The sequence below is a fragment of the Vulpes vulpes genome, chromosome X (genome assembly GCF_048418805.1).
Source record: "Vulpes vulpes isolate BD-2025 chromosome X, VulVul3, whole genome shotgun sequence".
NCBI classification, from domain to species: Eukaryota; Metazoa; Chordata; class Mammalia; order Carnivora; family Canidae; genus Vulpes; species Vulpes vulpes.
The window spans coordinates 71,654,039-71,676,189 of NC_132796.1; the positions used below are offsets into that span (position 1 = coordinate 71,654,039).

The 22,151-nt window shown below is 36.1% G+C and overlaps 1 protein-coding gene across 3 annotated transcripts in view; it reads left to right on the forward strand.

Annotated features, from left to right (window-relative positions):
* CENPI (centromere protein I) overlaps nucleotides 1–21,748 on the forward strand; it is a 76,854-nt gene extending 55,106 nt beyond the window's left edge. For 2 of the 3 annotated variants that reach the window (XM_072743434.1, XM_026006588.2), the window contains exons 20-21: nucleotides 20,052–20,096; nucleotides 20,800–21,748. In XM_072743434.1, the coding sequence (XP_072599535.1) occupies nucleotides 20,052–20,096; nucleotides 20,800–20,901 (147 nt within the window). In that variant the 3' untranslated portion in view covers nucleotides 20,902–21,748. Of the gene's footprint in view, nucleotides 1–20,051; nucleotides 20,315–20,799 lie in introns of those variants that run through there. The other variant, XM_072743433.1, reaches the window with a different exon arrangement.
* The last annotated feature ends 403 nt before the right edge of the window (nucleotides 21,749–22,151 follow it).

Consider the following 22,151-nt stretch of genomic DNA (forward strand, 5'->3'; position numbering starts at 1 on the left):
AGACTTGTAAATGTTAATACAATACAGTGAGGTGAAATAAGAAAAGGTACAGTTGTGAGAAAGATGGAGTCATAATTCAATTCTGCTTGGGTAGAAATGGTACCAGATAAGAAAGGCTGTGGAGAAGTAGAAGCTCTCATAAAATCCTTCTTAGACAAGATGGAAGACTGTAGGATAGATAATTTTTTTTTTTAACTTTTTTTTTTTAATTTTTTAATTTATTTATGATAGTCACAGAGAGAGAGAGAGAGAGAGGCAGAGACACAGGCAGAGGGAGAAGCAGGCTCCATGCACCGGGAGCCTGATGTGGGATTCGATCCCGGGTCTCCAGGATCGCGCCCTGGGCCAAAGGCAAGCGCCAAACCACTGCGCCACCCAGGGATCCCTAGGATAGATAATATTATATTTAGAATTGGAATCTTCACCAAAGACTGCTGCTTTAATGGATATCAATATGCTGGAAGGGAGGGAGTGTGGTCTTCAGCCTTGTCATTTCATTCCTTATCACAGTGTTAGATCTTTGTTACTTCATTCCTTTATCAGTGACTTGAGGAATTCAAATGGTGTGCATATCAAACATGTGGATGATGGAACATGATGGAATTACAAATACACTGATAGAATCTAGATTCAGAATTCCCTCAACAGATGGGAACATTGAGGCATCTAACAAAATGAAAAAGAAATGTACAGAATAGGGAGATATTCATTGAATAATTGCTTAATATGTGCACGCAATGAACCAGGCACTGTGGTGAACAAGACACATCTAGGTGTTATCTTCATAGAGCTTACAGTCTAGTTGAGGTGGAAGTCATTAAATAGAATAAAGAATGATGAGGGCAGCCCTGGTGGCACAGTGGTTTAGAGCTGCCTGCAGCCCAGGGAGTGATCCTGGAGACCTGGGATCGAGTCCCACGTCAGGCTCCCTGCATGGAGCCTGCTTCTCCCTCTGCCTGTGTCTCTGCCCCTCTCTCTCTGTGTGTGTGTGTCTCTCATGAATAAATAAATAAAATCTTAAAAAAAAGAATGATGAGTAATACAGGGAAGGTACAGAGGATGATGAAAAAATGTATGAGGGTGCTAACCTGATTCAGGCATTATAGAAGTGATGCTAATCAGAGTTTTGAATGATGAGCATGATCTTGCCAAGACAGGAGCAATATTTGAAGACAAATGCAAAGATAGAGCAGGGGACAGTATTATTTTTCTGTTAGAGGACTAGACTATGATTTAGGCTTTGTAGGCCATGTTGTCCGTGTTAAGACTATTCAACCTTGCCGGTGTAGCATGAAAGTAGCCATAGACAGTGGTAAACAAATGGACAGAGTTGTGTTCTAATGAAAGTTTATTTACAGAAACAGGTATTGGGTTGAGTGTGAGCCATGGGCTATGTTTTGCTGGCCCCTATTTAGAACTTGTCATGTTTGAGGACCTGAAGTAGAATTGTAGGGCTTGAGTAAGGATTCCACCCTAACTGAGGAGAAGTACCCAGGATGCTTTTCCAAAGTATACATCCTTGATTGCTCCCACCTTGAGATTCTGATTTAATAATTCTAGAGTGATATCCAGGATCTCCTTTTTAAATACAATTTTGATATACAATAAGGGTTGAGAACCACTGGGCTAGTCTGTAGCATGATAGAAAATGAGGTCTTGAAATGCAGTCAGGGACCAGATGGTGAAAAAGGTATTACGTAGGCCTTCAAAAACATATATTGATTGATTTTAGCATTTCAGTAAAAATTACATTTTTAAGTCCATAGAAGGATTTCAGAGCTGTATAGTTTAGTGATTTTCTGATATTCTTCTTTTTTCTCACTTCCATAGTAACTTGTCTGATTTATATAATATATAAAAACTTGTTTCAAATCAATAGTATTTATATTACTGTGAATAATGAGACTGGATGAAACTTGAAATAATTTTAGTCCTTTTTCTCTCTGGACTAAACCCTACTAAAATTGTACAGTGCATGTACTATATTTTTGGTACTATATTTTAGGTATGTTTGTTTCAGTTTCTTTTTTTTAAGATTTTATTTATTCACGAAAGACACACAGAGAGAGAGGCAGAGACATAGGCAGAGGGAGAAGCAGGCTCCATGCAGGAAGCCCAGTGTGGGACTCGATCTCGGGACCTCCAGATCACACTCCGAGCCAAAGGCAGATGCTCAACTGCTGAGCCACCCAGGCGTCCCAGTTTTAGTTTCTTTTCATGTTGTAGAGGTTGCTTTTTATAATTTAATTTCTTTCATAGAAAATGTAACAGGTTGACCATATTCTGAATTTTAAACTATTGAAATCTTGCTTCCATCCTCCTCTCGTCCTCCTTTTTCTCTTCTCTTTAGGTAGCCATTTTTATTGCTTCTTGTTTTTCCCATCCAGTGTTTTCTTGCCCACAGGTTTTCTAGTGTAAAGTAGGGGATGGTTTATAAGAATTCACACTTTTGGCAAACCCGGTGCTTTTGCTTCAGTTGCTTTACCCAGTTGAAGGAAGTGCAGCTCAGTTTTGCAGATGATTACTCTGGATTGGCAAATTGGCAAAAGCCAAGAGGGACTTTGAGAATTAGGTTTACCCATCTGGGTTCTCATCTTCTAGATACTGGCTTACCTTATCATAGATTTTGGAATTCCTTACCATAGAGTTAGGTCTTTGTTACTTTTTTTATTATAAAACTTTTTTTTATGGTGTAAATTTCAAACATACACAAGTAGAGAGAATAGTACAATAAACCCCCACATACCCATCACCCAGCTCAGTCTCTACTCCCACCCAGTTTTACCCTCTCACCCCACCCAATTATTTTGGAGCAAATACCAAATGTTATACAATTTTGCTGTAAATGCTTCATTATATACCTTTAAAAGATATGGGTGCTTTTTAAAAATTTGTCTTTAAAACAACTTTATTAAGATACAGTTAAAATACAGTACAATTCACACATTTAAAATATACAGTTCAGTGGCTTTTAGTGTATTCACAGAGATGTACATCATCATAATATATTTTATATTGTTTTTTATTATCCCAAAAAGAAACCCTACACCCCTTGGCTGTCACTCCTGTTTTCCCATTCCCCACCCCCATCCTGCAAATACTAATCTATTTTTAGGGGTTCCTGGGTGGCTTAGTGGTTGAATAAATAAAATCTTTAAAAAACTAATCTTTTTATATCTATGTAGATTCACTTATTCTGGAAATTCATGAAAATGAACTCATACAATATGTTATTTTGTGACTGGCTTCTTTTACTTAGCATAATGTTTTTAAGGTTCATCTATGACAGAGCACCTATCAGTACTTCATTTGTTTTTATTGCCAAATAGTATTTTTTAGTACAGATGTGCTCCATTTTGTTTATACATTAGTTGATGGACTTTTGGGGTATTTCCACTTTTTGGCTGTTAAGAATGATGCTTCTATAAAGATTTGTGTCCAAGGTTTTGTGTGAACATGTTTTCATTTTTTTGGGTATATACTTGAGATATATGAGATGAGTGAGAATGCTGGATTATATGGTACCTCTTGGGTATATACTTGAGATATATGAGATGGGTGAGAATGCTGGATTATATGGTACCTCTATGTTTAACTATTGGGTATATACTTCTTGGGTATATACTTGAGATATATGAGATGGGTGAGAATGCTGGATTATATGGTACCTCTATGTTTAACTATTGGAGGAACTTCAGACTATTTTCCAAAGTAGCTGTACCATTTTACATTCCTACCAACGGTGTATAAGGGTTCCATTTTCTCCGTATCTTCCCCAAGACTTGTTATTCTTTTTTTAGGATTTTATTTATTTATTCATGAGAGACACAGAGTGAGAGGCAGAGACATAGGCAGAGGGAGAGGCAGGCTCCATGCAGGAGTCTGATGTGGGACTCCATCCCGGGACTCCGGGATCATGCCTTGAGCTGAAGGCAGATGCTCAACTGCTAAGCCACCCAGGTGTCCCACCCTTTGCCCATTTTTAAATGAGGTTATTTGCCTTATTGTTATTGGCTCATTGAGAGTCATTTCTATATTTAGTTTCAAGTTACTTATCAGATACATCATTTACAAATGTTTCTTATTCTGTAGGCAATCTTTTAATTTTTTATTGATCTCTTGAAGGACAAACATTTTTAATTTTGGTGAACTTTTAATTTATGAATTTTTTATTTTGTCTCTTGTGCTTTTTAAAAATGATTTCCTATGTCTCTGTCTCCTCAGCCCCTGGCAACTACCATTCTGCTCTTAGCTTCTATGAGTTTGATTATTTTAGATTCAACATATAAGTGGTATCATGAAGTATTTGTCCTTCTGTGTTTGACTTATTTCACCTAGCATAATTCCTTTCAGGTTTATCCATGTTGTCATAAATGGCAGGATCTCTTTCTTTTTAAAGGCTGCATAAGGGACACCTGGGTGGCTCAGTGGTTGAGCGTCTGCCTTTGGCCCAGGGCATGATCGGGATCGAGTGCCACATCAGGCTCCTTGCAGGGAATCTGCTTCTCCCTCTGCCTGTGTTTCTGCCTCTCTCTCTCTGTGTCTTTCATGAACAAATAAGTAAAATCTTTAAAAAAAACAATAAAGGCTGTATAATATTCCATTGTATGTATATACCACATTTTCTTGATCCATTCATCTATTGATGGATATTTAGGTTGCTTCCCTGTCTTGGCTATTGTGAATAATGCTGTAGTGAACATGTGAGTTTAGATAGGTCTTCAAGATCCTAACTTCAATTCCTTTGGATGTATCCCCAGAAGTGGAATTGTTGGACCATATGGTAGTTCTATTTTTAATTTTTTGAGGAATCTTCATACTGTTTTCCATAGCAAGGCACCAATGTACATTCCTACTAACAGTATGCAAGGGTACCTTTTCTCTACATTCTTGCCAACATTTGTTATTATTTGTTTTTGATGAAATTAATCTTAACTGTTGCAAGGTGATAATCTCATTATGGTTTGAATTTGCATTTCCCTGATGATTAGTGATGTTGGTCATCTTTTCATGTATCTGGTGGCCATTTAGATGTCTCCTTGGGAGAAATGTCTCTTCAGTTCCCCTGCCCATTTCTTAATTGGGTTATTTGGGGTTTTTTTGCTGTTGAGGTAGGAGTTCCTTATGTATTTTGGATATTAACCCTTTATTAGATATATGGTTTGCAAATATTTTTTTTCCATTCAGTATGGCTGATTTTTCACTTTGCTGATTTTTTCTTTTTCTGTAAAAAGCTTTTTAGTTTGATGTTACCCCACTTGTCTATTTTTGCTTTTGGTGCTTTATCCAAGAAGTCATTGCCAAGGCCAGTGTCCAGAGAAGCCTTTTCCCTATATTTTCTTCTAGGAGTTCTACAATTTTGGGTTTTACATTTAAGTCTTTAATCTATTTCAAGTTAATTTTTGTGAGTAGTGTAAGGTAGGGTCCAATTTTATTCTTTTGCATGTGGACATCCAGTTTTTCCAGCACCATTTATGGAAGAAACTCTCTTTCCCAATTGTATATTCTTGGCATCCTTGTAATTTCTGAGCTCTATTTTGTTTCGTTTGTGTCTGTTTTCATACAAGTACCATACTGTGTGATTACTGAGGCTTTGTTATGTATTTTGAAATAAGGAAGTATGATTTCTCTAGCTTTGTTCTTGCTCAAAATTTTTTGACTACTTGGGGTTTTTTGTAGTTCTTTGTGAATTTCATTATTTTTTTTTCTTTCTGTAAAGAATGCCATTGGGATTTTGATAGGGATTGCATTAAATCTGTATTTTGCTTTGGTTTGTATGGACATTTTACCAATATTAATTCTCTGAATCCATGAACATGAGGTGTCTTTCCATTTTTTGCATATATTCTTTTATTGGTGTTTTATAGTTTCTCCGGGTATAAGTCATTCATCTCCTTTGGTTAAGTTTATTACTAAATATTTCACTCTCTTTAAAGCTATTGTAAATAGAGTTTTCTTAATTTCCTTTTTGAAGATTTTATTTATTTATTTATTTGAGAGAGAGAGAGAGAAGTAGGAGGTGCCAAGGGGGAAAATCCTAAGCAGACTCCCCACTGAGCATGGAACCCAACCTGGGGCTCGATCTCATGACCCTGAGATCATGGCCCTAGCTGAAACCCATGAGTTGGTTGTTTAACCAACTGAGCCATCCAGGAGCTCAGCTGTTAGTTGTTAGTGTATTGCTTGTGCTTTTGATGTCATAGCAGAAATCACCGCCTAACCCAAGATCATGAATTTGTTCCTATGTTTTGTATGAGTTTTATAGTTTTAGTTCATTTTTTTAGATATTTATTTATTTATTTATTTATTTATTTATTTATTTATTTATGAGAGGGGGGGGGGCAGAGACACAGGCAGAGGGAGAAGCAGGCTCCATGCAGGGAGCCCCACATGGAACTCGATCCCAGGTCTCCAGGACCACACCCTGGGCTGAAGGTGGCGCTAAACCGCTGAGCCACCTGGGCTACCCAGTTTTAGTTCTTATATTTAGATTTTTAAAATCTGTTTTGTGTTAATTTTTGTATAGTATGTGACACAGGTAGGTATCTAACTCCAGTTTTTGCATGTGGCTCTTCGGTTTTCCCAACACCATTTTTTGAAAAGATTATTTTCCTATTAAAATGTCTTAGAACCCTCAAAGATCAATTGACCATAGATATATGGATTTATTTTTGGACTTTCATTCTTTTCCATTGATCTTTGTCTATCCTTACACCAGTACAAAACTGTCTTGTAGCTTTGAAATCAGAAAATACGAGACCTCTAGCTTTGTTCTTTTCCAAGGTCGTTTTGGCTATTCTTGTTCTTGAAATTTCATATGAATTTTAGAATTAGCTTGCCAGTTTCTACAAAGAACCAACTGGGATTCTGATAGGTAATACCTCGAATCCCTAGATCAATTTGGATAGTATTGCCATCTTAATAGTTTTGTCTTCTAATGTATGAACATAGAATGTCTTTCCAATTATTTAGCCTTTGTCAACAATGTTTTATAGTTTTCATAGTATAAGTTTTATACTTCTTTTGTTAAATTTATTCCTGATTATTTTGGGGTTTTTTTGAGGTTATTATAAATGAAATTGTTTTCTTTCTTTTTTTGAGTATAATTGACATACAGTGTTACATTAGTTTTAGGTGTACAAGATAGTACTTCAACAAGTTTATTTATTAGGCTCTCTTCACCACAAGTGTAGGTACTATCTGTCCCATTACATGGCTATTACAATGTCATTGACTATACTCCTAATGCTGGGTCTTTTATTCACATGACTTATTCCTTTCATAACTGGAAGCCTATTTGCCCCACTTCCCTTCACCCAATTTGCCCAACCCCTCCACATCCTCCCCTTTGGCAACTATCAGTTTGTTTTCTGTATTTATAGGTCTGATTCTGCTTATTGTTTATTCATTTGTTGTTTTTATTTTCTGTTTTATTTTTTTAGATACCACTTATGAGTGAAGTCATTTGGTACTTGTCTTTCTCTGACTTATTTCACTTAGCATTATACCCTTTAGAGTCATTCATGTTATTGCAAATGGAAGAATCTCATTCTTTTTTATGGCCGAGTAATGTTCCGGTGTGTGTGTGTGTGTGTGTGTGTGTGTGTGTGAGAGAGAGAGAGAGAGAGATCCATTCGTTTGTGGATATTCCATATTTTGGCTATTGTAAATGCTGCAGTAAACATAGGGGTGCATATATCTTTTCAAATTAGTGTTTTCATTTTTATTGTAAATGCCCAGTAGAAGAATTATTGGATAATGTGATAATTCTGTTTTTAATTTTTTGAGGAACCTACATACTGCTTTCCACAGTGGCTGCACCAGCTTGTATTTCCACCAACAGTGTACAAAGGTTTCCTTTTCTCCATATCCTTAGCAACATTTCTTATTTCTTGCTTTTTTGATTTTAGCCATCCTGACAGGTGTAAGGTGTTAATCCCACTGTGATTTTGATTTGCATTTCCCTGATGATGAGGGATGTTGAACATTTTTTCATGTTTCTGCTTACCATCTATATGTCTATATGGAAAAATATCTATTCATGTCCTCTGCCCATTTTTAATTTGGATTAGTTGCGTTTTTTGGTGTTGAGTTGTATAGGTTCTATATACATTTTGGATACTAACCACTTATCAGCTATATCATTTGTATATATCTTCTCCCATTTTGTTATGTTGCCTTTTTGTTTTGTTGAAGGTTTCCTTTGCTGTGCAAAAGCTTTTTATTTTGATGTAGTCCAAAAGTTAATTTTTTAATTTAAAATTTTAAAAAGCTTTATTTGTTTGAGAGCGAGAATATGAGCAGTAGGCAGAGGGAGACATCAGGATCATAGCCTAAGGCACATGCTTAACCAACTGAACCACCCAGGTGCCCCAGTTTGATTTTTTGCATGTAACTGTCCAATTTTCCCAGCACTATTTGTTGAAGGGAATGTCTTCCTCATTGTATTATCTTGCTTCCTTTTTCATAGATTAATTGACCATATAATCGTGGGTTTATTTCTGGACTGCTTATTCTATTCCATTGATCTATGTGTCTATTTTTGTGCCAGTACCATTCATTTTGAGTACTGTAGCTTTGTGTAGTATACCTTGAAATCTGTAATTGTGATATGTCTAGCTTTATTCTTTGTTTTCAACATTGCTTTGGCTACTCAGGGTCTACTATGGTTCCATATAAATTTAAGGATTATTTATTCTAGTTCCGTTAAAAATTGCTGTTGATATTTTGATGGGGATTGCATTAAATCTTTAGATTCCTTTAGGTAGTATAGACATTTTAAAAATTATTTTTTCACTAGTTTCAGAGGTAGAATTTAGTGATTCATCAGTTGTATACAACATCCAGTGCTCATTACATCAAGTGCCCTCCTTAATGCCCATCAATTACTCCTCCCCCCCAACTACATCCTCTCCATCAACCCTCAGTTTGTTTCTTAGAGTTAAGTGTCTCTTATGGTTTGCCTCCCTGTTTTCATCTTATTTTATTTTTCCTTCCCCTCTCCTACGTTTAACTGTTCATTTTTAAAATTCCACATATGAGTAAAATCATATGGTATTTGTCTCTCTTTGACTTATTTCACTTAACATAATACCCTTTAGTTCCATCCACATCATTGCAGATGGCAAGATTTCTTTCTTTTTGGTGGCTGAATAATATTCCAGTGTGTGTGTGTGTGTGTGTGTGTGTGTGTGTGTGTGTGTGGTTGTGTTTATCAAATATTCTTTATCCATTCAACTGTTGATGGACATCTGGGCTCTTTCCAGATAGTATAGACATTTTAACAATATTTTTCTTTTTAATCCATGAACATGGAATGGTTTTCCATTTTTTTGTATCATCTTCAGTTTCTTTCATCAGTGTTTTACAGTTTTCAGAGTATAAGTCTTTCAGCTCTTTGGTTAAATTTATTCCTAGATATTTTATTCTTTTTGGTGCAGTTGAAATTGTGTTGCTTTTTGCTACTTTATTATTGTGTACAGAAATGCAATGGATTTCTGTATATTAATTTTGTATCCTGTGACTTTCCTGAATTCGTTTATTAGTCGTAGTAGTTTTTTTGTGAGGTCTTTAGTGTTTCATATATATAGTACAATGTCATCTGCAAATAGTGAATGATCTTTTTAATGTGTTATATGTGATTTTCTCCTATTTTGTGGAGGATTTTTGCCATCTGTGTACGTTAGGGATATTGGTCTGAAGTTTTCTTTTTTTGTGGCTTGTGTGGTTTTGTTATCAGGGTAATGCTGGCCTTGTAGAATGTATTTAGAAGCTTTCCTTGCTTTTATATTTTATGGAATAGTTTGAGGAGAATAGGTATTAAGTCTTATTTAAAAGTTTGGTAGAATTCTAGGCGCCTGGGTGGCTCAGTTGGGTGAACGTCCAACCCTTGGTTTCGGCTCAGGTCATGATCTCACGATTGTGAGATCAGCTCTGTGACAGGCTCAGCACTGAGTCTGCTTGGAATTCTCTTTCTCTGCCCCTCCCCCTGTGCACTCACTCTCGTGCTTTCTTTCTCTCTCTCTCAAATAAGTAAATCTTTAAAAAAAAGTTTATTAGAATACACCTGTGTATCTATCTGGTCCTGGACTTTTATTTTTTGGTGGTTTTTATTTTAATTATCGATTCAGTTTTGTTACTTGTAATTGGCCTGTTCTGATTTTCTATTTCTTCCTGGTTCCATTTTGGAAAATTGTATGTTTCTAGGTATTTACCCATTTATTCTAGGTTGTCCACTTTGTTGGCATCTAAGTTTTCATAGTTATTCTCTTATAATCCTTTGTCTTTCTGTGGTATCAGTTCTTCTCTCATTGCTGATTGTATTTATTTGAGTCCTTTCTTTTTTTCTTGATGAGTCTGGCTGTCAATTTTGTTTATCTTTTCAAAGAATCAACTCTTGGTTTCATTGATTGTTTTCCTTTTTTTACTCTCTGTGTCATTTATTTCTGCTTTCATCTTTATTATAATTTCCTTTCCTCTACTCACCTCGGAATTTGGTTATTCTTCTTTTTCTATTTTTTTTTTATGTGTAAGGTTAGATTGTTTATTTGAGCTTTTTCTTGTTCTTGAGGTGGGCCTGCATGGCTCTATATTTCCCTCTAGGAAGTACTTTCGCTCTATCACAAAGATTTTGGGCTGTTATGTTTTCATTTTCATTTGTCTCTGTGTATTTTTTATTTCTTCTTTGATTGCTTCATTGACTCATTGGCTGTCTAGTATTATGTTTTGTCTCCATGTGTTTGTGTTTTCTCCAGTTGTTTTCTTGTGATTTTTTTTCTAGTTTCATACCAGTGTGATTTAAAAAGGAGCATGATATGATTTCACTCTTCCTAAATTTATTGAGGCTTGTTTTGTAGCCTAATAGATGATTTGCCCTGCATGATGTCCCATGTGCACTTGAAAAGAATATATATTCTGTTGTTTTTGGCTAGAATATGCTGTGTATATCTATTATGTCCGTCTGGTCTAATGTGTCATTCAAAGACAGTATATTAGAATTTTTTGCTTAATTTCATGTTCGGATTGTTCATTGCTGATTGGTGTATATTGATTTTTTTAAAAGATTTTATTTATTTATTTATTTATGAGAGACACAGAGAGACAGAGACATAGGCAGATGGAGAAGCAGGCTCCTTGCAGGGAGCCTGATGTGGGGCTCAAACCCCGGACCCAAGGATCACGCCCTGAGCCGAAGGCAGAAGCTCAATCGCTGAGCGACTCAGGCATCCCAGTATATATTGATCTTACATCCTGAAACCTTTGTTTCATTGTTTTTGTTGAACTTATTTTTAAATTTTTAAAGCTTTTCAATGGATCCCTTAGGATTTTCTATACACAAGATAATGTTTTCTGCAAACAGATAATTTTATTTCCTTCTTTAAAATCTGGATCTTTTGTTTTCTTTTTTCTTGGCAAGCTAATTGTATTCCCTAGAACCTCAGGTAAAATTAAAGTTGAAGAAAAATGGCAAGAATGGACAAGTTTGTTTTTTTTCTTATTAGGGAAATAATTTCATTTTTCTGCAGTATGATATTAGGAATTTCCATGGATGCCCCTTATCAGATTGAGGAACTGACTTTCCATTGTTAGTTTATTGAGTGTTTTTATCATGAAACAATGTTAGATTTTGTGAAATGCTCTTTCTGTATCTACAAACATGATCATGTGGTTCCTGCCCTTTCTTCTGAGGATAATGGTATATTATATTAATTGATATTCAGATATTTAGCCATACTTGCATTCCTGGGATAAATTGTATTTGGTCATGGAGAATAATCCCTTTTACATGTTGCCAGATTTGGTTTCCTGGTAGTTTGTGGATGATAAGGGATATTGATTTTTTCTTGTGATATCTTTGTCTGGTTTTGGTTTCAGGTTAATTCTGGCCTCATACAATAAGTTAGGAAGTATTCTTTCTCCTATTCTTTGGAAAAGTATGTGAAGAATTGGCATTAATTCTTCTTTAAATATCTGATAGATTTTACCAGTGAAGCTATCTGGTCATTGGCTTTTATTAGTAGGAAGATTTTAAATTACTATTCAACCTCTTGTTATAGTTCTGTTCAGCTATTCTTGAGTCATTCTCAACATTTAGTTGTTGAATAGAATTTGTCCATTTCATATAGTTTATCTAATGTGTTGATATACCTTACAATACCTTTTATTTCAGTAAAGTTGGTAGTGATTTCCTCCTTTCATTTTTGATTTTAGTGACTTGAATCTTCTCTCTTTTTTGTGTATTTAGCCTAGCTAGTTTGTCAATATTGTTGACCTTTTCAAGGAACCAGTTTGGTTTCACTGCTTTTTCTCTACTTAAATAAGTTTTTTCTTAAATTTTTAAAAATTTTAATTGTAATTAAATACATATAACATAAAATTTACTATCTTAACCATTTTTAAGTATATAATTTAATGGCATTAAATACATTTACATTATTGTTCTACCATTACTACTGTCCATCCACAGAACTCTTTTCATCTTGTAAAACTGAAATTGTGCTTATTAAATAGTGACTCCCAAGGGCTCTGAGGAGTGCTGCGTCCACGGGCTGGGCTGTACTGTCAGGAGGCGGGACATGGGGAGCCTGCTCCCCCACCAGCGAGTACCCCACGCGGTGGCCTGTCCTACTGTTGTTCTGCCCCAAGCCTCCTGTGGCTACCTGCAGTACAGCCCACCCTCTGAGCTTGGCCTTGACCACCAGCATTGCCCCCAAATGCCCCCAAATGCCCCCAAATGTTCCACATGCTGTTCAGCCCACAGTTGCCTGAAGACCTGCACCTGGGCCTGCTCTTCCTCTCCTGGGGGCCAGAGGGGTCTTTCTCACCCTGGCTTCCCACCTGCAGGGAGCCCCCTGCCACCCAGCTCTCATGGCCCCCATCATCCCTGTCGTTTTGCTGGTAATATTTGCTGCCCCCTATTCTAGTCCGAGAGCTTGTGGGATGGGGGCCAGAGCTGTCCTGGGGATTACTATGTTCACCAGCCAGGCCTTCTCCCAAGGTGTGCAGTGGGTGCCTAATAAATACCTGAGCTTGAAACAAAAAATAAAATAAATAGTGACTCCCTATTCCCTCCACTCCACAGCCCTTTGTAGCCTGCATCCTATTTTTAGTCTGAATTTGGCTTAACTCTAGGTACCTCATATAAGTGGAATCATACAGTGTTTGTCCTTTTGTAAGTAGCTTCACTTAGCATTTCTTCAAGATTCATCCCTAATATAGCATGTGTACAGATATTCTTCTTTAAGACTAAATAATATTCCACTATATGTATATATCACATTCTGCTTATCTGTTCATCCTTTTTTTAAAATCTCAGTCCTCATTTATTTAAATTTTTTTCATTTTAGTATAGTTGACACACAATGTTAAATTAGTTTTAGTTGTACAACATAGTAATTCAGCTTCATTATGCAATGCTCATCACAAGTGTAGCTGCTGTTTGTCACCATATAATGCTATTACAATACCATTTATTATATTTCCTATGCTGTACCTTTTATTTCCATAATTCATTTATTTCATAACTGGAAGCCTGTAAATCCTGCTCCCCACCACTCATTTTACTTATCCCCCCATAACCCCCTTCCCTCTGGTGGCCATCAGTTCTCTGTATTTATAGGTCTAATTCTGTTGTTTGTTTGTTTATTCATTTGTTTGGTCTTTTAGATTCCACATGAGTGAAATCATTTGGTATTTGTTTTTCTCAGTCTGATTTATTTCATTTAGCATAACATCCTCTAGGTCCACCCATGTCTGTTTTATCCTTTGATGGACACTTGGATTACTTCCCACTTTCAGCTCTTGAAAATAATGCTACTGTGAATATGGGTATAAAATCATCTGTTCAAGTCCTTGCTTTCTGATCTTTCAGGTGTATACCCAGAAGTGGAATTGCTGGATCATATAGTAATTCTACTTATATTTTTTTAAGAAACACTGTATTGTTTTCCATAAGTGTTTCCATATTAAATTTATATTCATACCAGCAGGGCACATGGGTTCCAATTTCTCCATGGCCTCACCAGCACTTCTTATTTTCTGATTTTTTTAAATAAACATCCTGTGGATGTGAGGTAGTATTTTGTTGTGGGTTTGATTCTCATTTCCCTCATGATTAGTGATATAGAGCATTTTTTCATGTGCTCATTGGTCATCTGTATATCTTTTTAGGAGGAATATCTATTCAAGTCTTTCACCCATTTTTTTCAAATCAGGTTATTTTTTTGTTGTTGAGTTGTAGGAGTTCTTTATATAAGAAGTCGGGATATTTACCCCTTATCATATAAGTGATTTACAAATATTTCTCTCCTATTCCATAGGTTGCCTTTTCATTCTGTTATTTGTATCCATTGATATGTAGGGTTTTTTTTAAGATTTTATTTTTTTATTCATGAGAGACAGAGACAGGCAGAGACACAGGCAGAGGTAGAAGCAGGCTCCATGCTGGGAGCCCGATGTAGAACTCAATCCCAGGACCCCAGGATCATGCCCTAAGCCAAAGGTAGATGCTCAACCACTGAGCCACCCAGGTGCCCCTATATGAGTGTTTATTTCTCAGCTTTCTATTCTGTTCCATTGGTCTATAGGTCTTTCTTCATCCAATACCACATGGTTTTAATTACTGTAACTTTATAGTAAGTTTTAAAATCAGGAAGTATGAGAATCTTTGTTTTTATATTCTTTTTAAAAAGATTTTATTTATTTGAGAGAGAGAGAAAGAGAAAGGGAGCGTGAGTGCAGGGTTGTGGGGGAGGAACAGAGGGAGAAGGAGAAGCAGACTCCCTGCTGAGGAGAGAGCCCGATGTGGTGCTCCATTCCAGGACCCCAGGATCATGACCTAAGCTGAAGGCAGATGCTTAACCAACTGAGCCACCCAGGTGCCACTGTTTTTATATTCTTTATTTCATTTATTTCTTGATCTAATCACTATTGTTTATGATTGACCCTTGTACAATAGAAGTTTGAACTCCATGGGTCCACTTAATGCAGATTTTTTTTCAATAAATACAGTATAATACTATAAGTGTGTTTTCCTTATGATTTTCTTAACATTTTCTTTTCTCTAGCTTATTCTGTTCTAAGAATATAGTATATAATACTTATAAAATATGTGTTAATTGATTGTTTATGTTCTGGTCAACAGGCTGTCAGTAGTTAAATTTGGGGGAAGCCAAAGTTATACATAGGTTTTTGACTGTGCCAGGGTTGGCACCCCTAACCACATGTTATTCAAGGGTCACCTATACTTTCTTCTTACTTTGGGTTTAGTTTGCTTTCCTGTTTCTAGTTTCTTAAGGCAGTATGTTAGATTATTGAATTTAGATCTACCTTCAGAGTCTTTAAGTGCTGGTTTTTAAAAAGCAGTCTTTGCCAAATTTTCTCATTTTCTGGGGAGTGGGTCCTCAGAACTCATGATTTCATCCTGGAAGTGGAACTCTATGTGGATACTTTTTATCATAAAGCAACTACGTTCAGTTTCTTGAATATCCTTCTAGAGACATACTGTATATTTCTCTGTAAATGATCTTTTACAACACTGTATACCATATTTACTTTTCTGCCTCTTGAATTTTTTTTGCCTCTTGAATTTTTGACTTAATATCTAGGCTTATGTTTCATTTTTGTATATAAAGGGCTGCCTCATTGTTTTTGATGTTTCCATAGTATTCCATCATATGAATCTATGTTAAAGTTAAGCATATAAGTTGTCAATTGAACATTTAAGTTTTTTCTAGTTGTTATGAAATTATACTCTAATGAATATTCTTAAACCATATACATCATTTCATACATATAATTGTGTCTGTGGGTAAAATTGCGCTAACTGGATTGTTTTCAGTGATTTTTTGATTTTGTTTGGTATCATTAATTGCTTTTAGTAGAAGTTATTTTAATTTACATTGCTCCTTACAGTGAATGGTTATTTTCTCCATACCTTGTCAACATGGTTGCATCCATTTTTTAAAAGATTTTATTTATTTATTTGTTTGTTTGAGATAGAGAGCACAAGCTAGGGGACAGAGGGAGAGGGAGAAACAGGCTCCCCACTGAGCAGGGAGCCCAACATGGGGCTTGATCCCAGGACATCGGGATCATGACCTGAGCCAAAGGCAGATGTTCAACCAACTGAGCCACCCAGCCACCGCCTTCCCTTTTAAAATTTTATTTATTTATTTCTAGTTCTTATTTGGCAAAACTTATAATGAATTATAAATAGAGTAGGATTGATGTTCTTAAGTCAAATAATTTTTTCATCTAGATTGTGTGGTAGAAGACTGAGTCTCTAAAGTAGTAAATATTATCAACACGAACAAAGGTAAACAAACTTGTTTTGGAGGATCAGGAATTGATATTTAAATCAGAAAATCAGAAAAGTTTTTAAAATGTTGAAGGAAGGTTGGTTCTTACTGGAAGGTTTAAATTCTAGTGGCATAGAGTGCATTTGGCAAAATGTGAAACTGCCCTTTTTGTTGGTTCTGAAAATACTAGGCTTTAATGTCAATATGGGTTTTATGAGAGTGCCTTTTGAGCCCTTCTCACCAACTAAATATCTTACCTTTGAGATGGTAAAAATAACTTCTGATACCATGGCAGTATGATTTAATTCTGATGTTTTATCTTATGGAATTTTACAATTGTAATATTTCAAATTAGTGTTTTAGAGATAATTTAGTAAATTTAATTTGGCCAGTCTGTTCTCAGTATCAAAGAGTCCAAATATTTTGGACATTTGTAGAGCTTACATTTCAGGAAATTCTGAAGCTCTAGATTTTATTAGCATAATTACCTTTGAATCAGTAGTTTCTCTTTAAATTTTTTAAAATTATTTTTTATTTTTTAAAGATTTTATTTATTTATTCATGAGAGACAGAGAGAGAGAGAGAGAGTCAGAGAGACACAGGCAGAGGGAGAAGCAGGCTCCATGCAGGGAGCCCGATGTGGGACTTGATCCTGGGATTCCAGGATCACGCCCTGGGCTGAAGGCGGCGCTAAACTGCTGTGCCACCCTAGCTGCTCAGTAGTTGTTTCTTTATTCATTCAACAAATACTTATTTTGTGTTCACTATGCTTCTCATACTGGGAAAATAGTGCCTGAGAAGACAGAAACCATCTATGCCCAAATGGAGTTTGTGTTCTAATGAGAACGAACAGTAAAAAAGTAATGAAATAAGTAAACATGATAATTTTGAATTTTGAGAAATGCTGTGAAGGACATAATCAGGGTGGGGTAAGAGAAAGAGTGATTGGGGAATTGTCAGGAATGGGTGTTCAAAGAAGGCTTTTTGCGGAGGTGGCATTTGGTCTAATATTTCTTCTAAAAGATGAGAATCAGCCGGCCTAGGAATAGCTGGAATAAGAGAATTCCAGGTGGTGAGAATAGTACACTGGCTCAAGGGGTTCAAGGAGAAAAGGAAGGCTGGTATGGTTTATAGCTTAAGGAAAAAGAGTGAGAATGGAATGAAATAAGAGCAGAGATTCAGGGGCTGTGTCTTTTACAGATCTCTTTGAAGTGCCATGGGAAACAATTGAAAAATTTTAAAGCAAAGTCATAGTACAGCCTGAGTTTATGTTTATTGACAGAGATTACTTTGGCTATTTTGTGGAGGATAGAGTTATAATGAGAGGCCCAAGTAGCTGCAGGGGCACCAATTAGGAAGCTGTTGGTGGAGTCTGGACAAGAGATACTGATAGAGATTTGTGTACATGTAATGGTAGTGGAAATGGATGGAAGTGGATTGATTTGAGATATATTGCAAAAGTTGGACAGGACTTGATGAATGGCTTCATTAGAAGTGGGAGGCAAACCGTAAGAGACACTGAACTCCAGGAAACAACTGAGGGTTACTGGAGGGAATGGGGGAGGAGGGAAGGGATAACTGGGTTATGGGCATTAAGGAGAGCACTTGATATAATGAGCCCTGGGTATTTTTTTTTTTTTTTTGAGCCCTGGGTATTATATGCAACTGATGAATAGCTAAATTCTACCTCTGAAACTAATTTTAAAAAGTGGGAATGAGAGAAAGAAAAGGACTTTTGAGTTTAAGAAGATATTTTTTGCAAGCTATATTTTTTTAAAGATTTTATTTATTTATTCATGAGAGTTACACGGAGAGAGAGAGAGAGAGAGAAAGAAAGAGTCAGGGACGGACATAGAGGGAGAAGCAGGCTCCTCACAGGGAGTCTGATGCGGGACTTGATCTCCGGACCTGGGATCACGCCCTGAGCTGAAAGCAGACGATCAACTGCGGAGCTACCCAGGCATCCCCAAATTTTATTTATTCATGAGAGAGAGGGAGAGACATAGGCAGAGGGAGAAGCAGGCTCTCTGCAGGGAACCTGATGTGGGACTCTATCCTAGGAACTTAGGATCACACTCTGAGCCAAAGAAGGCAGATGCTCAACCACTGAGCCACTCAGATGTCCCTATATAATTCTTTTTTTAAATAAGATTTTATTTATTTGAGAGAAAGCAAGTGAGAGAGAACACAAGTTGAGGGGAGGGGTAGGGGAAGAAGCAGACTCCCTACTGAGCAGGGAGCCTGACCCGGGACTCGATCCCAGAACTCCAGGATCATGGACCTGAGCTGAAGGCAGACATTTAACCAACTAAGCACCCAGGCACCCAGTTTTGAGGTTTTTTTAATTGAGCAACTGAGTTGATGGTGGTTCCATTTATTAATAATAGGAATACTGGTGAAAGAACAAGAGAGGTTATTTTGGTTTGGGGGGAGGGCAAGTTGAGACTCAAATTCTGTTTTGATCTACCTAAGTTTGAAATGTCTGTAGACATACAAGAAGTGGAAGTATAGGCAGTTTGAAGCTAGGCTTGGAGTTCAGGAGAAAAGTTGGAATTAGAGAAATAAATATGGAATTCATCAGCATATTTAATCAGTATATTTAATCAGTAAAAACACATGTTCTTTTCACTTTTTAACTTCTCAGAGATCAGGGCGTGTCTTGCAATTGATGTCAGCCAGGCAGCAATGAAAATATAGTTGTCGTTTACTGTTTTTGAGTATGTCCAGGCAGATTACCAGAATCAGACCTTGCAGGATGGTTGTTAGCAGGTTGGGGAAATAACTTGGAGGAAATATTGGAACACTCCTTTAAGCCCCAAAAAACAAATGCCTTGGAGGAAGAGGGGAGGGAAGCAGTATATCATACTTGTTATGGACTTTCCTTTGAAGCAGGAACCAAAAGTAGGTTATGTTTATGTAATTGGGACCCCAACACTAGTTTTTTGAGAAACGTTGCATTGCCAACACTTTGGCACAGAAGATGATACTGTGTGAAAAAACATAGTTATCTATAGCTCTTGAGTAGAAAAGTAATTCAGAAGAGTAGGACTCCAAATATAAAATTTTAGAAATACTTTTCACTACTTAATTTTGTTTATATTTACCATTTCATGTTTATAAAAATGATATATGATCAAAATCTGCCTACATCTAAAAATCATCATAAAAGAAAAATTCTAAGTGTTAAGAAGACATTGTGCTATACATAGTTTAATAGGCATAGTTTTTTCTTAGTAATATATAAAAAATGTTTTTTATAGAATTGATGACTTTTCATTGAAGTACAGTGGGTGATAGTTAAAGATAGGAAAATATGTGGGATTGCCTAGGTCTGAGTTTTCATAATCAGTTTTTATAGAATCTCCTGTGTACACAGACTGCCTCACTAGACTTCCTCTTCATCCCTTAAAACTCAGTTCAGGTGTCCTTTACCTTAGCAGATGCCTTCTCTAATATCTTCTATCTTCATTCCAGTGGCTGAACACAGATTTGAAGCCATAAATTAGCAAAATGGAGCTCCCTTTATTCTCTGTAATCTCACTTTCCTTCTGTTTGTGCTATTAGGGAGAAATATGGAAGGTTATAGTGAGTTAAGTTTACCTAAAAGGAATCCAAGAATGATAGTAGGAATAAAATGTAACAAATGAGTCAGTGAAGAGCCATCTTAATTTTCTGGTAATTTTTGCTAACCAAATATTTATTTCTATCTCCTATCTCCCCACTTTTTTTGTTGTTTTGTTTTTGTTTTTTAAGGAGTGGCCAGAAGAAAGGACAACAGTAAACATGAGCTCTATTCGGGTAAATAAATTTATTTTCATCATGTTTCAGGAATTTACTATAGCTTTATTTTATCGAAAAATTTGTACTTTTACTTTTCTCCCAGTCTTAAGCCTGCTGCCTCCACAAAATCAAAGTGAAATGTTTGCCTCCTGAATTCATTCCAGTGACTTTTATGCGAATTTATTAGCATTTACCCTCTACTTCCTCTCTAAGGTAGAACTACTCATAATTTGATTCTTGCCATTATATCTGTGCATTGTCTCATTTTATAGTACAGTTGCATATATTCAAAGCGTGACTGCCATGAGGCTGATTTAACAAAACCTAACATAGTTGTCTCATTATTATAGAAACTCTGCTGTGTACATATTTAATCTAGACAGTAATATAACAATGTCTGCTCCCATGTTATCTATTTTAGATATTAAATTTCTAGAACAAGGGAATGATGACCCATTTCCATTTCATAGGACGTGTTCAGTTGGATAGCTAAAACTTTTTGCCAATAAAGTAAAAGGAATGTTTAGCCTTTAAACTTCGGGTACTTTCTGGTTTGAATGTTACTTTAGGGCCTGAGTTCCAGTTAAGAACCTGGCCCCTCTGAGCTAACCCTTGGTATGTGCATTCAGGACATTGGGAATTTTTACTAGGGAAAGAAGAGAAGACAGAATAAGCACAGTAAATATTTCACAAGTAATCTTCCCTTTTTTTGTGCCTACAGGGAAAGAAATGGAACTGGTATTTGGACTATTTATTTTCAGAGGGGTTACAAGGCTTGAAACTTTTCATAAGAAGTAGTATTCATCATTCTTCTGTCCCCTGATCAGAGAGCATAAACCACCTCATCAACATTAAATGAATTTAGACTTAAATGAACCGATCATACTGGACTAAATTCTTTTCCTTGTTGCTAGAGAGGCCAAATGGCTCAACTTGAGTTTCCATAATCTTTTCAGCAATAGACTGTCATCCTCAGGGAGTACTTGAACTGGCCTTCTATGCATGGCTCCAGAGAGCCTCAGTGTGGCTAACTATATTTTTCAGGATCTAGATTCTTTAGCCCACTAGTGAATAATGACTTCATCATCAAGCCCTGCCTTCTACCAAATTATACATCTGTTATGTGGTGGGATTTTTCACATTCTTGTGGACTGTAAATTGTGTTGATGGAAGAGAGCAGGTAATATATAATATATAGTGGCAATTTAGCCACAGACATACTCATGTAAAATGCCCTGCCTCTGCAACCTCTGGTGATATTGCCATTTTCCTTATTGTGAACAACAGTGTCAGCCATCAAGTTAATTGTATATAACATGTTTAACTGTGAAAGCTAGCTCTAACTAATTGGTAGATTAGGAGCCTGGGCCTTCACTGGTAGCAATTTGAAGAGAGAAGGCAGTGGAAAGGATTGTGGGATAATCTAAAATGTTCCTATTTATACTAGTTTGATTTCACAAAACTGTACTATATTGTGTATGTGTATTATGTATATGTTACATATCCCATTTGTAAGTGTTCAGGCTCAAATAAACTGAGACTATATTTTCAGGGATAATTCTGAGACTTAAAAAAAATTATAATAGCTAGAATATCTTGCTGAAAATTCAGCTTCACTGCTACTAAGTATCACTTTGTCTTTTAATAAAATTCATATCATTTGAGAGAAATTAAGCTGAGTTTACTTTTGTTTGTAAGGGCATATTCTAGAGGGTTTTTTCTTTTTTTTTGTTTTTTTTCTTTAAAGCAAAACAAAACTATATTATTGGGTAGTGTTCAGATTAGAATCCCATTCATTATTTGATTCAATACATATTTACCTTGCTTACTATGTGGCAGATATTTTTTTGTGTTGGTTGTATAGCTGTGACCAATATAAAGTACTGCTTTTGTGGGACTTACTGTATCCCTTTGGAGAAGGCAGACAATAAAAATATAAGCAAAAATATAGTATGAGGTGCTATAAAGAAGAAGCAAAGAATAGGGACAGAATATTTTTTTTAATAAAAATTTATTTTTTATTGGTGTTCAATTTGCCAACATACAGAATAACACCCAGTGCTCATCCCGTCA